This window comes from Silene latifolia, chromosome Y (assembly GCF_048544455.1).
Source record: "Silene latifolia isolate original U9 population chromosome Y, ASM4854445v1, whole genome shotgun sequence".
Lineage (NCBI taxonomy): Eukaryota > Viridiplantae > Streptophyta > Magnoliopsida > Caryophyllales > Caryophyllaceae > Silene > Silene latifolia.
The window spans coordinates 170227045-170241718 of record NC_133538.1 but is presented as its reverse complement, the minus strand read 5'-3'; the positions used below and the strand labels follow the sequence as shown (position 1 = coordinate 170241718).

Here is a 14674-nt window from a genome sequence, read left to right as displayed (position 1 = left end):
TACTCTAATGGCTCTAAATTCAAAAAGTAACGGAATGATGCGAGAAAGTTCTCTCCATAGGCTCTCACTTGTGAAAGCATATTATATATAAAGATTAAGTTACAAATTTGATTGACAGCAACAAATTCAACATTAGTCACACCAACTGAAGATCAAGTTACAAAATTGTGAATCAATGATTCACAAAACCGCATAATAGGTAGCTTCTTCTGTGAAAACACTTGATTCTACTGTGAAAACACTAGAATCTTCTTATTAGCTTCTACAAAGTATCCTATTGTTCATCCAAGTCATCATCGTTTTTGTAAGACACAAGAGTGTCAACCTTGTGAATCTGCAACGTAAAACAGCAACAAATGCAGCGTTATCAGTCTCACAGAACTATTGGCATAAAAAGCTTCGAAACTACTGTAGTACTACTAGTCTATCCTTTACCTTGGTATCAAAAGAATGCAATTTCACCATTTGTGGATTGGCAATCAACTTAGGATCACTCTCAATCCAAGTAAAGGGCGCCTCGACATCCTTGTCAGTATAGGCTAAGACATCAAATACACCTGTAACAAATCGAACATTATCAGTCAAATATCAGTTTTTCTTCCAATCTAAATCAACTGCAAACAACCAAATAAATTTGAGATTGATTGATTACATGGTTCATCAAGGCAAGGCAAATAAGTGATGCTGGAAGCAATCTGCCTCATAATTGCTTGTATTTCCCTCATTATTTCCTTGTCACTCTTTTCTTTTGAAACCCTAGAAAAATAATCAAGTCCCATAGTTAATTTTAATTATTAATTGAAAAACAATAATCAATCAACAAACATAGTTAATTTTAATTAACTGATTGTGAAAAGGATTTAATTTTTACCCTTTTTCAACCACTTCGGAATCGGTCTCAATGCTGAAATTCCATCTTTCAAGAACTTCATTAGTGGCTTTATTCATTATCACTAATACAACTCTCTGTAGTTTCCCAGATTCAAGCCATTCTACAGTCGAAACCGAACCCCACAAATTAAGAAAATCAAACCATTATGAATATAACAACCATTCAATTTAGAACAAGAAAAAAAGAAGAAAAATTAACCCGAAAGTTGAGCAGTGAGATTAGAAATGAAAGATTTGACACCCTCATCTTGAGTAAGAAGCATTGGCAATCCATATTTCTTCACTTTCGCAAAACTCTCTTCTGGGTACACTCCACGATTGTACAGGATACTAATTACATCAATCAATTGGGAAAAAATCAAGGGTTCATTAATTCAAATTTTACAAAAAATCGGAAATGAAATTTGAATTAAAGGGCGGAAATGGGAACATTACTCACCTATTTGCAGCATACCCTACAAAATTAAGACAAAAGGGTTTCAGGAAATGGAAGAAAGTGAGACACTTGGTTAAGAAAATGTGATTGGGTATAATAATTAGGGTAATAAGTGTATATACCAAAGAATTCGCTGACGATTGCGGCGGAACCACGGAGAGTGATGATGTCCTTAGTAACTGTTCTTGAAGCCATTGATGATTTCTTTACTTAAGGTTTTGAGATTTAATGATTCTGGGTTTGTTTAGTTGTTGAAAGGAATTGATGAGAAGAAAAGAATAGATTTGTAGGAGCAATGAATGGGATATGGGGATTAGTGGGGGAATAATGGTGGGGTTTATGTATCGTAGTTTAATAGACTCAAGAATCAAGATTGATTGATGAATTGAATTGAAACTGGAAAAAAGGGGGCAAACTCTCAACGGCTAGTTTTTCCCTCTTGCTCCTCCACTAAGATAGAGCAACGGTCGGTTTAATGTCCAAACTTATTTAAAACATGCCACCCTACTTTCGGGCAAAGTAACAAATAGCCCAAAAATTTTATGGGAAATGATCAATACAATCCATAAGGAGTTAAATGAGGAAAAAAATTTTTAATATATGCATTAATTGCATTTGTTAATGTGTAATTTAGTCTTGAATTTCTAAATCAATCAATCAATCAATCAATCAATATAACTAAAGGAGGCTTTTTTTTCTAATAATACTATTAGCATTAGAATTAGAAGATAATTAATTATTTACAATTTTTCTATTATAATTAGGAATATAACTTTCCTAGAATTAATTAATTATTTTACAATTTTATTATAAGAAACATGAAATAAATTAATTATCTACAATTTATTAATATTAAAAAATTATTCATTAGTATTTGTTCACTTTTTATTAAATTAGAAGGCCAAAAAACCTTTGATATATTTATAATATCCAATTTTATAACAACTTCCGATTAAAAAAATGAGGTATTATGAGGCTAAAAGGCCCTAGGCCGAACTGGGTTGTGACAAATGTGCATGCATAATACGTACTACATGGAATTTACTCATGTAAAGAGTAAAATGAACGCTGAAATATTGTAACACCCCCATACTCCAAGTGCCCTACCAGGACCACTCAGGTATAAGGATGCCACCATGGTTACGAGGACGTAACATTTGTCTTAAGAGGAGTTACGAGGACGTAACATTTGTCTTAAGAGGAGTAGGATGCGATAAAAGTGAGTTTCATGGTTGTGCATGTTGTAAAATAATTGGAAGTAGAGTGTTAGCATAGCGTAAAGGAGGGATTTGTTTTGTGGTTGATGTTGTTAAAAGGCCATGGCCGTGCTTGTAGTAGTGTGATGTTTAGGAGTTCGAGAGTTTTGATAGTGGCATGATGATGTTTATGAGTGTAAGTAAACTTCGAGGACGAAGTTCCTTTTAAGGGTGGTAGAATGTAACATTTCCGTTTGATGTTAGGGGTATTTTGATATGGGATTGGCTCTGGATGATGTATTACAGAACTAGTTGGGAGTGTATGGAGTTAGTGTTGAGAGAGATATAATGGAGTCGATACGATATCGTGAGCCATGTTGTGGAGGTAGGAATAGTTAGTGGGGTTGGTGTTACGAGTTCATGTTTGGGTTGGAGTTTTGTTTTGAGTTTTTAGTCACGTTGTTGTGTCTTGATCGAGTTAGTATGTTTGTTTTTGAGTATGGGTTGAACTTCGGGGACGAAGTTCTTTTTAAGGAGGGAAGACTGTAATACTCCGTATTTATAAGTCTTGGGGTACTCTATCGAGTAGGCCTTACTCTGTCGAGTAAGGGTAAGTTGCGTTTTAGAAAAGTTTCTGACCTGTTGGGTACTCGATCGAGTAGCTGGGGCACTCGATCGAGTAAGGGGGTACTCGATCGAGTACCTCGGGTACTCGATCGAGTAGCCGGTTTTACGGGGAGTTTTCTCGGGTTTTGTTAATTATGCGATTAAGGTATATAAGCTTTGTCGTCATTATTCTAAATCACTTTTACAAAACCTAAATTACTGTTTAAGAGAGAAAGCAAGCAAGTTCTTCATCCTAATCGCATTATTAGCAATACCCGGAGTTTGGAAGGTCAGTTCTTAGCGTTGACTACTATACCATTGAGTTCCTTGCGTCGACGGTAAGATCTATGTACCCTTTTTATTGTCTTTCCTTTGATTTGGTTAAACCCTAATTTAGAGATTTGGGGGTTTTATGTGTAGTATGTGATTTGGTAGCCTTTATGTGTTGTATGATAGGAGGAGTGTTCATAGAAGAAGCTTTTTGATTCAAAGAAAGAGAGACCGTCGATTGTGTGCTTACCAGGTAGGATTTCCTACTCAGTATTAGTCCCATAATGGGATATTGGTTGATGTGTTGTGTTTGGTTGTTTGATATAGTAATTGTATTGTGATTGTGGTTGTGATCGTTGTTGATGGTTCGCGAGGCGTGGCCTCCTACCGAGTGGGGTCACTTGCGGGAGTGGCTTCACGCCCTAGTTTCGCCTTCTGTGGAACCCGCCACAGAAGGGATGTGCACATTAATGGACAGGGTTATCGCTCACTATGTGGAGCGGGGATTTGGTGGGTACGGCTGCGGTCCCCCAGCGTGGTGGTCCAAAGTGGACGATCAGTGATTGAGATGATTGGATTTGGCGTGATTGTGTGTGTGTGTGTGTGTTAGTCTGTCAGTTCATCTGTTTATCTTATTGTTGGTATATATTGAATTGTGTGATTAGTACTGACCCGGTGTTGTTTTGTAAACCTGCGGTGATCCATTCGGGGATGGTGAAGCAGGATATTGAGTAGGTATTGAGATGAGTACTTGGGATATTGGGATGGCCACGACATGATGATAGGAGTCTTCCGCTGTAGCTTATTAGTTATTTACATTTCAGTTAGAATAGTCAGTTTGAGAACATGTATTGCATTTTGGTTTGGTTTTAAGAATTGTACTCTTCACTAAGTATTTATATTTAAATGTTGTTTCTTCATTGTTTATTTGATTATCATTACCTCGGGTAACCGAGATGGTAATGTCTTCATACCTGAGTGGTCCTGGTAAGGCACTTGGAGTATGGGGGTGTTACAAATATGCCCTTACGTCTTTTGTTATTGCTAATGTCATATTTAATTATACATAATACAAAATTTATTTTTCAAATATCATATGTATTTCTCCTACTAATTTTAAAGTTATTTCCCTCACAATAAACTTCAGCTTCTATTGATAATTTTTTGTTATATTATTTACATTCATTTGTCATTATATAAAAGTATATTAATCAAAATTTAAATAAGATATTCACAAATTATTGATAAGTAAAAAGTTTGATATCTATTTTTCAAGGAGTATTAAAAGATAAAGAAAGTTACTGCTAATTTGCGAATCAAAATATTATATAATGACAAATGAGTAAATGTTTTGAAAAACTTTATTGTGCGATTGTTTTACAATTTAAAGTAAAAATGGTACCACGAGTAATAAAATAGATTTGAATGAGGCTTGAAGGTAAATTAGATACACTTATTATAGAAATATGTATAAGGTTAAGATTCAAATTATTAGATACATTAAAAAAAAGTCATGAAAAACACATAAAAGGGTAAGAGTAGTTTTTCCCTAACATAGTGAAGACCGTTTCTCTCAAGCTTTTCTTCTGACAAATTTACATGCATAAAAAACGGTATTATTCAATTATATGGAGCAAACTAATTATTGTCGATGCTATATTTTTTTTTGTATAAATTGAGCACATCATCAATATAATTTAAGGAGAGATACAAATTGGGGAAGGGTGAGACATATTTGTCATGCATAATACAATGCTTTAACCACCTTTACGCAAAAATATAAAAATATATGAAATAATTTAAACCTAAAAGGCGGTCACGTACTTGCCAACTCTTCTATAGTTCTCTACCGCATTAATATTCTCATAAAGTTTATGACATTTATTTCATATTAATAAAAATAATAATTATACAGCTTCGTACAATGTGTGATTTATAACTTTTAGCTAACTTATTTGAACTTGATTAAATTTATATATTTTAAGTGAAGAATATTAATTATAAATATGATAAAGATAAATTTTGATCTTTAATTTCCTCAGAGATAAAAAAACTCAATTTTTATTTTCTTATAATATACTCCGTACTAATTAAAGGTCATAATGTAAAACAGGAAATTACACCACAATCTACTATTTCAGTATGTCGATGATCAACACTCAAAACATCACATTTGTTATTTAAATAGTGCAAAAACTCTCAAAATGCTAAAAAAAAAATGTTCAATCTGTTGTTATAAAATAAAACCTAAGTTTCTGCATTTTTTTTTGTCATGTTCGACTTAATCTTTACGGGATGTAAAAATGATGAAGTTCAGAATGTAGCTGTTAGGTTTCTGTTAACTAGATGGACTTTTCAAGAGAGAGATGAAAGCTTGGCATTTTAGACCGTTTTATGTGTGAACCGAATGGATTAAGTAGTGGGCTAAAGGTTGTTTCGAGTGGGAATGAGATTCATTGCGACGAGTTGATTGACTAAAGTTTTTCCTTACTAGATCTAGAAAGGAGATAATAATTATAAGATAATAAAATTTGAAGAAAAAAGGACAATAAAAATGAGATGGAGGTAGTAAGATTTATTTATGCAAAATGAAATAAATAACAAAGTTTGTGTATATATATATAATATTCAAACTTATTAAGTTTACAAACATAGTACATAAACACTTTGTTTGAGTATCTGAATGGAGGTAGGGGAGGGGACGAGAAAACGACTAGGAAGGGAAAAGGAGAGAGATAAGAAGGAAGATTGCTTCTTATACTTTTCTTTGTTGAAGGAGAAATTAATTGTCTTCGATAAGGGAGACGACGATCTATATTTTTATGGAGGTGAATGTGATTTATGACTTTTTAGATGTAAAACGTGGCAGAAAGGTAGTGATAGTGGTAGTGGATTGAAGGTTGTTTCAAGTAGTAAGAACTAATCACAGTGGCTGATGTTTTATTTTGCGGGTAAATTAGTGGGGTGGAGGGATGGTGCATTTGTGGAGGGTGATGAGTTTAACGAGGATATTGATAATAAATAAGGTTATTTATCAGCAAAATATCGCTTGCATTAAAACATATAGGTAACATGAATAATAACAAGAAACCTAAAAAGATCATACTGATAAACTTAATCTTGACCCCATCAATCCAAATTAAAGTAAAATCTTAATTCTAACAACATTGTCTAGAGCAAGGGTTAGTTTCCATTGGATTGTGGATTTTTTCTAGAAGTAGGGATTTAGTTTTTCACTTGGTTGGATAAATTTGAGAGAAGTTTCGAAGACAGGGATCGATCTTTCAAGGGATGAGGTCAGATTGTTTTAGATCATGTGTGTGAATAGGGAAGAAAAATAGGGGTCTGCGTGAAGGCTTTTGTTTCAAATGAGAAGATGGGGGCAAGACTATTGTTATAGGGGGGGGGGGGGGGTGTCATAAGCAACCCTAGCCATGTAGTATTGCGTTGAAATTTGGTTCACATTCAAAGGTACGTCTATAGTTTGACCGGGAGATATAACATTTAACTACATGTAAATATTTTTACGTAACTAGCATTTGACCCAATAATGATTAAATTATGGTTGTTATTCTAAAGAAGGAGATTTGTTGTATCATTGAGTTGATTATGCAAAGTAGATATTATTGTTTTTCTTGACCAAGTGAAAAACAAACAAGTATTAATGAACAAAATCTAAAAACTCTCAGTCACAAGTATCATATATATAAACTTCATATTGGTTTTATTTTCCTAAAAAAAAACATTGTCGAGAGAAAGGGTTAGTTTCTATTGGATGGTGGATTTTTCTAGAAGTAGGAGTTTAGTTTTTCACTTGATTGGATAAATATGAGATAAGTTTCAGAGACAATGATCGATCTTTTAAGGGATGAGATTGTTTTAGATTATGTGTGTGAATAGAGAAGAAAAATAGGGGTCTGCGTGAAATATTTTGTTTCCAATGAGAAGATGGGGGCCAAGACTATTGCTATAGAGTGTGGGGTCATAACCAGCCCTAGACATGTAGTATTGCGTCGGAATTTGGTTCACATTCAAACGTACTTCTATAGTTTGACCGGGAGATATAACATTCTAACTACCTCTAATTGTCTTTACATAATTACAATTTGATCCAGCAATGATTAAATTATGGCTGTTATTCGAAAGAATGAGATTTGTTGCATCATTGAGTTGATTATGCAGAGTAGATATTATTGTTTTCCTTGACCAATTGAAAAACAAACAGGTATTAATGAACAAATTTTGAAAACTATCAGTCCAAGTATCATATATATAAACTTCATATTGGTTTTATTTTCCTAAATTTTTTTTTTATTAATCAAACACTCTTTTATTCTTATTTCAATATTATGTTAACGGGAATTATTTGTTGGTCATGCGGCATACATAAAATCTTAGACATGAAGGATGTACTATATGTCTATATTCCATTTTATTGTGAAAATTATCACATATTATTTTAATATCCGTGCAACGCACGGGTAAGAAAACTAGTTAATGCTAAATACGGAAGAGATTAAATGCACAAATAGGATCCTACATCCTGTACAGTAGTATTGTACAACATGCCCATATATTATATTAATATATATCTATCTAAGCCCAATAAAAATAAAAATAGATTCTACGCATCTCCTTTTTGCCTAATTCTGATTTCTCTTCAGTCGACAAACCCTCTTCTTTCCCTTCTCTAAATTTCTCTTAAACGGCAGTCGATAAATCTCTCTTCTCCATAATTTTGATTCTAAAATGGTGAAAGGAAGCAATTTACATCATCATCAAGGAGGAAAAACGCATCTAACAATATTTCGTGAACGAGAAGCAATTTATATCATCATCACGAAGGAAAAGTGCATCTAACAATACTTTGAGGTAAATTTCTACGCCAATCATACGAACTATTATTAAAAGAATACGAACTAAAAAATACGAGCACCTAAGAATACGAGCTATAAGATAAGAATATGAGCTAATATAAAAAGAATACGAGCTTAAAAGGATCACGAACTTAAAAAAAATGAGCACATAAGCATACGAGTTATTAAGATAAGAATACGAGCTAAAGTAAAAAAGAACACGAGCTTAAAAGGATCACGAGCTTAAAAATACGAGCACATAAGAATACGAGCTATTAAGATAAGAATACGAGCTAATGTAAAAAGAATACGAGCTTAAAATGATCATGAGTTTTAAAATACGAGCACATAAGAATACGAGATATTCAGATAAGAATACGAGCTAATGTAAAAATAATACGAGCTTCAACTATTTTCATGCATTATAAATTTTGGATAAAAAAATTCCTTCAAGATGATGCTCAGTTCTGCATAGTCAATTAATTATAATAACTTAAGGGAGAAGATGATTCATTAACTGGATGATGGAGGAAGATGAAGAGAAGTTAGAAAAATATGGAAACAGTTAGAGAGAGAATGAGGATTAGATTGAAAATTGAATTACGTTACCTTTTTTTTTGCAAAAATATTTGAAAAAAGACTAAAATAACATTGAATGTACAATGCTCATTGAACATCCCGTTGTATAGTCTTGGAACTGGATTAAATGCTTAAATACAAACCCAATGGGTTGTATTTAATATTACCCAAAATTTATACCCATGATTTCAGCCCTATGAGTTTCAACGTGTGCAAACAACTTTACCTTATGGTGCAATTTAATTCTACTATTAAAATTTTGTAATATTAAATATGAAAAATGATTTTAACATAATCAATCAAAATTATAAAACCATATGCATTATTACTAACATGTTAAAACTCAAATTTTACCCTTCGACCTAGTCACCACACCACCACAAGCCTACCTCTGGCCACCACATGCACCACCATCTTCCCCACCTACCTACGACCACCATAAACAAACATGAGATAGAACAGATAGTTCAAAAACACCAACAACAATCAATGCTATACTCTACCTCCGACCATCATCGTAACCACCTTATTCCCATCGAAATCGATCTGAACCGCATGAACCACCATCATGTAGAGCAGGTTTGAGTGTTCAAATGGTGCGTGTTGGTGAAGCAAAGTAGTTGTGGGTGTAGTGGGTTGTGGAGTCAGATGTGGTGAAAGTGCAGGTGGTCGTGGTTGTTTATTGGGGTCGTAGCATATCAGAGAAGAAGTAGATTTGCGTAAAGGGTCAAGGGAATATGGTAGGGGTAAAATGGTCCATAGACCAAAAGTATTAAAACCTTAGGAAAAAAATTATGGGAAAAAAGTAAGAAAAAAAGTAAAATATTGAATATCAACCAAATAAAATTAATGGGTGGTAAATTGCACCAAAAATTAAAGTGAAAGGGTCAATTTGCACATATTAAAACTTATGGGGGTGAAATACACATAGGGGTAAATCCCAAAGCGCTATTTTCTACTTTGCCCCCTACTCTCACAATGTTCTGGGGAAGATGATGTCATCGGAGTTTCACTTGTTGGAGTAGTCAATTGACAATAGTTAGTTCCTTTATTGGGATTTTTTCCTTTTTTTTATACTTAAAAAGAAAAAAACAATGTTCACGGGAATAACAAGTATCACTATTTGCGTTGCTTCAAAAAAACAGAACTACAAATAATAAAGATACTAGTTGGAAATCTCATGTGATGCACGGGGTGTAATACCCCATATTTTTAAGGCTTGATCAAAGGTTAGTCAACGGTAAAATGAAAAAATGTGTTTTATAAAATTATATTTATTAAATTATATTTTACGGAATTATGTTATAAGACGGAAAGAATAAAAATAAAACTGGCTGGGCATATTGGAATAGGCGTGTGACTTGTAGTAGAAGGGGAGGCGATTTCTAATGTTGGTAGTATACAATAATAATAGTAATAATAATAAATAATAATAAAAGGCAACTTCATTGTCAATCTAGACTCCTTTCTTCAGCTCTATTAAGCAAAGAGTTAAGCTTGCTAAAGATAATCTTCTTCATTGTCAATCTAGACTCCTTTCTGATCCTTTGTCTCATGATCTTATTCATGAGGAAAGATATAGAACTGCTGAATATACCAAGTTTAAAAGGCTGAGCTTGCAATTCTTTCTCAAAGAGCTAAACTTCAACATGATCAGAAGGGTGATAGCTGTTCTAAGTATTTCTTTGCTAAAAATTAATGAGAGGAAGCATCAGCAAGTTATTGGTGCTGTTAAGGATAAGGAGGGAGTCCTCCAGGAAGGCCTGGATAATGTTTGTATGGCCTTTCAAGAGTACTATTCTAGTCTTCTTAGCCATGCTCTTCCTATTTCTCCCCTGGATAAGGAGGTTCTTGACACTGGTCCTCATGTGTCCCCTGTGGATTCTGACTTTCTCATTATGCCTATCTCTATCCAGGAGATTAAGCATGCTGTGTTTAGTATTGATTCTGAGAGTAGTCCTGGCATTGATGGGTTTTCTTCTGGTTTCTATAAAGCTGCTTGGTCCATTATTGGCCCTGATTTTACTGCTGCTGTGCTGAATTTTTTCAAGACCGGAAACATGCCTAAGCAGGCTAATTCCACTCTTATCTCTTTAATTCCTAAGAAATCAGTGCCTGAGTCTGTATTAGACTACATACCTATCTCCTGCTGCACTGTTTTTTTTTTATAAAACAATTAACAAAATTATTACTTCCAGGCTTCAGAAAGTTATTCCCACTATTGTTGGAGAGGAGCAAACTGCTTTCATCAAAGGGAGAAGTATCTTTGAGAATATCATGTTATCTCAATCTCTTGTTAAAGGTTATACCAGGAAGAACATTTCCCCTAGATGCCTTATTAAAGTGGATATTAAAAAGGCTTTTGATACCTTACAATGGGATTTCATTGCAAATATGTTAGCTTCTTTTGGATTTCCTTCCTTGTTTATTAAGTGGGTGATGGGTTGCATATCCACTCCTTGGTATTCTTTTAAACTTAATGGTGGTGTAATTGATTTTTTTCAAGGGAGGAGTGGCATTAGACAAGGAGATCCCCTCTCTCCTTTCCTCTTTGTGCTCAGCATGGAAGCGTTGTCCAGGAGTATGAGAGTTCTTTGTCAACAGAGGAATGTTACTCATCATCCTAAATGCAGGTTACCTAATCTGACTCACTTAGTCTTTGCAGATGGTCTTATGGTCTTTGATAGAGGAGATGTGCCCTCAGTCAGGGCAGTCAAGGATGAACTCTCTAAGTTTGCTGTTGTTTCTGGGTTATGTGCCAATGTAGATAAAACTAATATCTACTTTGGTGGGGTTAATCCTACTGTTCAGCAGAAAATTATTCAGGATACTGGTTTTAAAATTGGCTCCTTCCCTTTTAGATACTTGGGAATACCCTTAACTGATTCAAGACTTTTTGTTGGCCTCTCTGATTCCATTGTCACTAAAGTTCAGCATATTTGCCAGCATTGGTCTTCCAGATTGCTTTCCTATGCTGGTAGAGCTCAACTCATTAACTCTATTATTTTTAGACTTGAAAATTTTTGGTGTGCTAGTACTTTGATGCCTCTGGAAGTAATTAAAAACCTTAATAAGCTCTGTAAAGACTTCATTTGGGGCAATGTTCAAGGTAACAGGACCACCTAATGCATGGAAGTGCTACAATCTCGGTTACTCGAGGCAATGTATATCAAAAGGAACATAAAAGAACGTACTTTACTTAATAAGTTTAGTGCGATACAAACCAAAACCAAAACTGTCAAATGAAATACAACTGTTCCAAATACCAAAACCAACTAAAAGAAATATAATGTTCAACGACATAGGGGAAGATTCTAAGTGACACGTGGTGACTCAATCCCAGCTATCCCTCGCGTAATCCATCTCATACCTGCTCAATAACTGCTCACCATCCCCGAATGGATCACCACAGTTTTTAAAACAATTAAACGGGGTCAATTACTGATTACACAATATAAGATAAAGCAATATCAACAATACAACAATCACCTAACTCCGTCACATTACCAATCACCTAACTAGCCTGAAGGTCTAGTCCTGCCTGATTACGGCCACAACCAGTAATCCTAACCGCCAGTAGGGGACCGCATCCGTTCCCACCTAAGCCCTGCTCATCAATACCGAGCGCAAACCCAAGTTCCTTAATGTGCACATCCCCTCTTGTGGCGGGTTCCACAAGGGGCGAATCAAGGGCGTGCAGCCACTCCCGCAAGTGACTCCACTCAGCCGAGGGCGCACCTCGCGAACTACAGACAAACACAACCAACCAACTATACATTAACAATTACCAATTACCAATTACCAATTACAATACGATATAGATCAACAACATTAAACAACCATAAACAATCAACCAAACATCTAATACAATGTAACCAATAACTGAGTAGGGAAACCCTACCTGGAAAAGCAATCACCAAGATCGTCACAATAAGCTAATCAGAAACCTTCCTCTACGAAATCACCTCCTATCAAACACATAATCATACAATTACCATCTAACTACTCCCAAAACCCCCAAAATACTCAATTAAGGTTTCAACCAAAATCAATGAAACGACATAAAAATCATACTAGAATCTTACCCACAAAGCGACGGTCTCAACGACGTGAAGAACTTAGAAATCCGACGACACAAACCTTGGGATTTGATAGCTATGAGAGAGATGAGAAGAATCGTACTTTTATTTTAATCTTTATGAAAGTTAAAGTAGGGTAAAAAGTGAAAAGAACTGACGGATTAAGTTTTTATATCATTCTCTCGTGCTATCAAAACCCGTCAAAAACAACCCGTAAAACCAACTTACTCGATCGAGTAAGTCACTTACACGATCGAGTTCCCCCTACTCGATCGAGTGACCCCTACTCGATCGAGTACCCATCAGACAGTACACTTTTTCGTAACCAAAACACACTTACTCGACAGAGTAAGTCTTACTCGATAGAGTACCCAACAACACATAAAACGGTAGTATTACAGTCTTCCCTCCTTAAAAATGAACTTCGTCCCCAAAGTTCAAACCCATACTCAAAATCAAACATACTAACTCAACCACGACACAACCACGCAACAAAAACTCAAAACAAAACCCCCAACCACAACTCATACCGACTCAAAACAACCACTAACTGCACTAAAACCAACATAAAACCATACCAAACCCTTATGCGATCATCTCCTACCCCCTAAAAGAAACATGGTTACGTCCCCGTAACCACACATACCTGATCAAAAAGAGACGGATACCGCTCCCTCATAGCCTCTTCCGCCTCCCAAGTAGCTTCCTCAGCCTCGTGATTAGACCATAGGACCTTGAGTAACACCGTTTCCCCGGACCTAGTTTTTTGAACCTTGCAATCAAGAATCTGTTTTGACACCTCAAGATAAGACAAGGATTCATCCAACTCGATGTTCTCCACCTCTAACACATGGGAAGGATCACTCACATATTTTCGTAACTGAGACACATGAAACACATTATGCACCCGATCCAAAGCTGGTGGTAATGCTAACCGATAAGCAACCTCTCCCATACAATCCAAAATCTCATACGGTCCAATGAACTTCTGGCTCAGCTTCCCTTTCTTACCAAACAGCATAACCCCACGCATAGGTGATACCTTCAAAAGAACCTTATCCCCAACCTGAAACTCGATGTCACGACGATGTAGGTCCCCAACCTTCTCCCATATGAAGCCTCAAACAGAGCTATCCTAATACTCGTGTAGTAGCTGTTGTTGTAAGAAAACTCGATCAAATCCAACCTATCTTCCCAACTACCACCAAACTCCATCACACAAGCTCGCAACATATCCTCCAAAGTCTTGATAGTTCTCTCTGTCTGCCCATATGTTGTAGGATGAAAAGCAGTACTCATCTTCAAGGTAGTTCCCATCATCTCCTGCAACTCTTGCCAAAACCGAGAAATAAACCTTGCATCTCGATCTGACACAATGTCCTTAAGGACTCCATGTAACCTCACCACATGCTTCTTGTTCCCATTAGCCAACTGAAACTTACTCCATATATCTTTCATTGGAAAAAGTGAGCTGACTTAGTCAAACGATCAACTATTACCCATATCATGTTATTACCCTGCTAGCTCTCAGTAAACCCACTATAAAGTCCATAGAGATAGACTTCCATTTCCACTCAGGTACCTCAAGAGACCGAATCTTATCTTGTGGTCGTCGCTGCTCTCCCTTAACCCTCTGACATGTCAAACATCGAGCCACGAACTCACTTGTTTCCCTTTTCATCCCAGGCCACCAGAAAGTCTTCTTCGAATCTCTATACAACTTGTCACCACCTGAATGTACTGAATACGGTGTGATATGAG

General features: G+C 35.5%; 1 protein-coding gene across 1 annotated transcript; it reads right to left on the bottom strand.

Moving 5' to 3' along the window:
• Positions 1 to 36: 36 nt before the first annotated feature.
• Positions 37 to 1765, bottom strand: LOC141633956 (mitotic spindle checkpoint protein MAD2-like). Its single transcript, XM_074446297.1, has 7 exons — positions 1450 to 1765; positions 1331 to 1346; positions 1091 to 1221; positions 872 to 992; positions 653 to 756; positions 436 to 557; positions 37 to 334 (listed from the first exon to the last, which is right to left on the bottom strand). Exons 1-7 carry the CDS (start codon positions 1520 to 1522, stop codon positions 275 to 277), a joined length of 627 nt encoding a protein of 208 aa, XP_074302398.1. The 5' UTR covers positions 1523 to 1765; the 3' UTR covers positions 37 to 274.
• Positions 1766 to 14674: the final 12909 nt, after the last annotated feature.

What these genes read in the sequence shown, in the direction of transcription:
- LOC141633956 (XM_074446297.1), bottom strand. Translation starts at nt 1,522, where the DNA reads ATGGCTTCAAGAACAGTTACTAAGGACATCATCACTCTCCGTGGTTCC. An exon ending in TCCGAAGTGGTTGAAAAAGG is followed by an intron (nt 757 to 871) that starts GTAAAAATTAAA and finishes TTATTTTTCTAG; the next exon opens with GGTTTCAAAAGAAAAGAGTG. An exon ending in GCCTTGCCTTGATGAACCAT is followed by an intron (nt 558 to 652) that starts GTAATCAATCAA and finishes GATTTGTTACAG; the next exon opens with GTGTATTTGATGTCTTAGCC.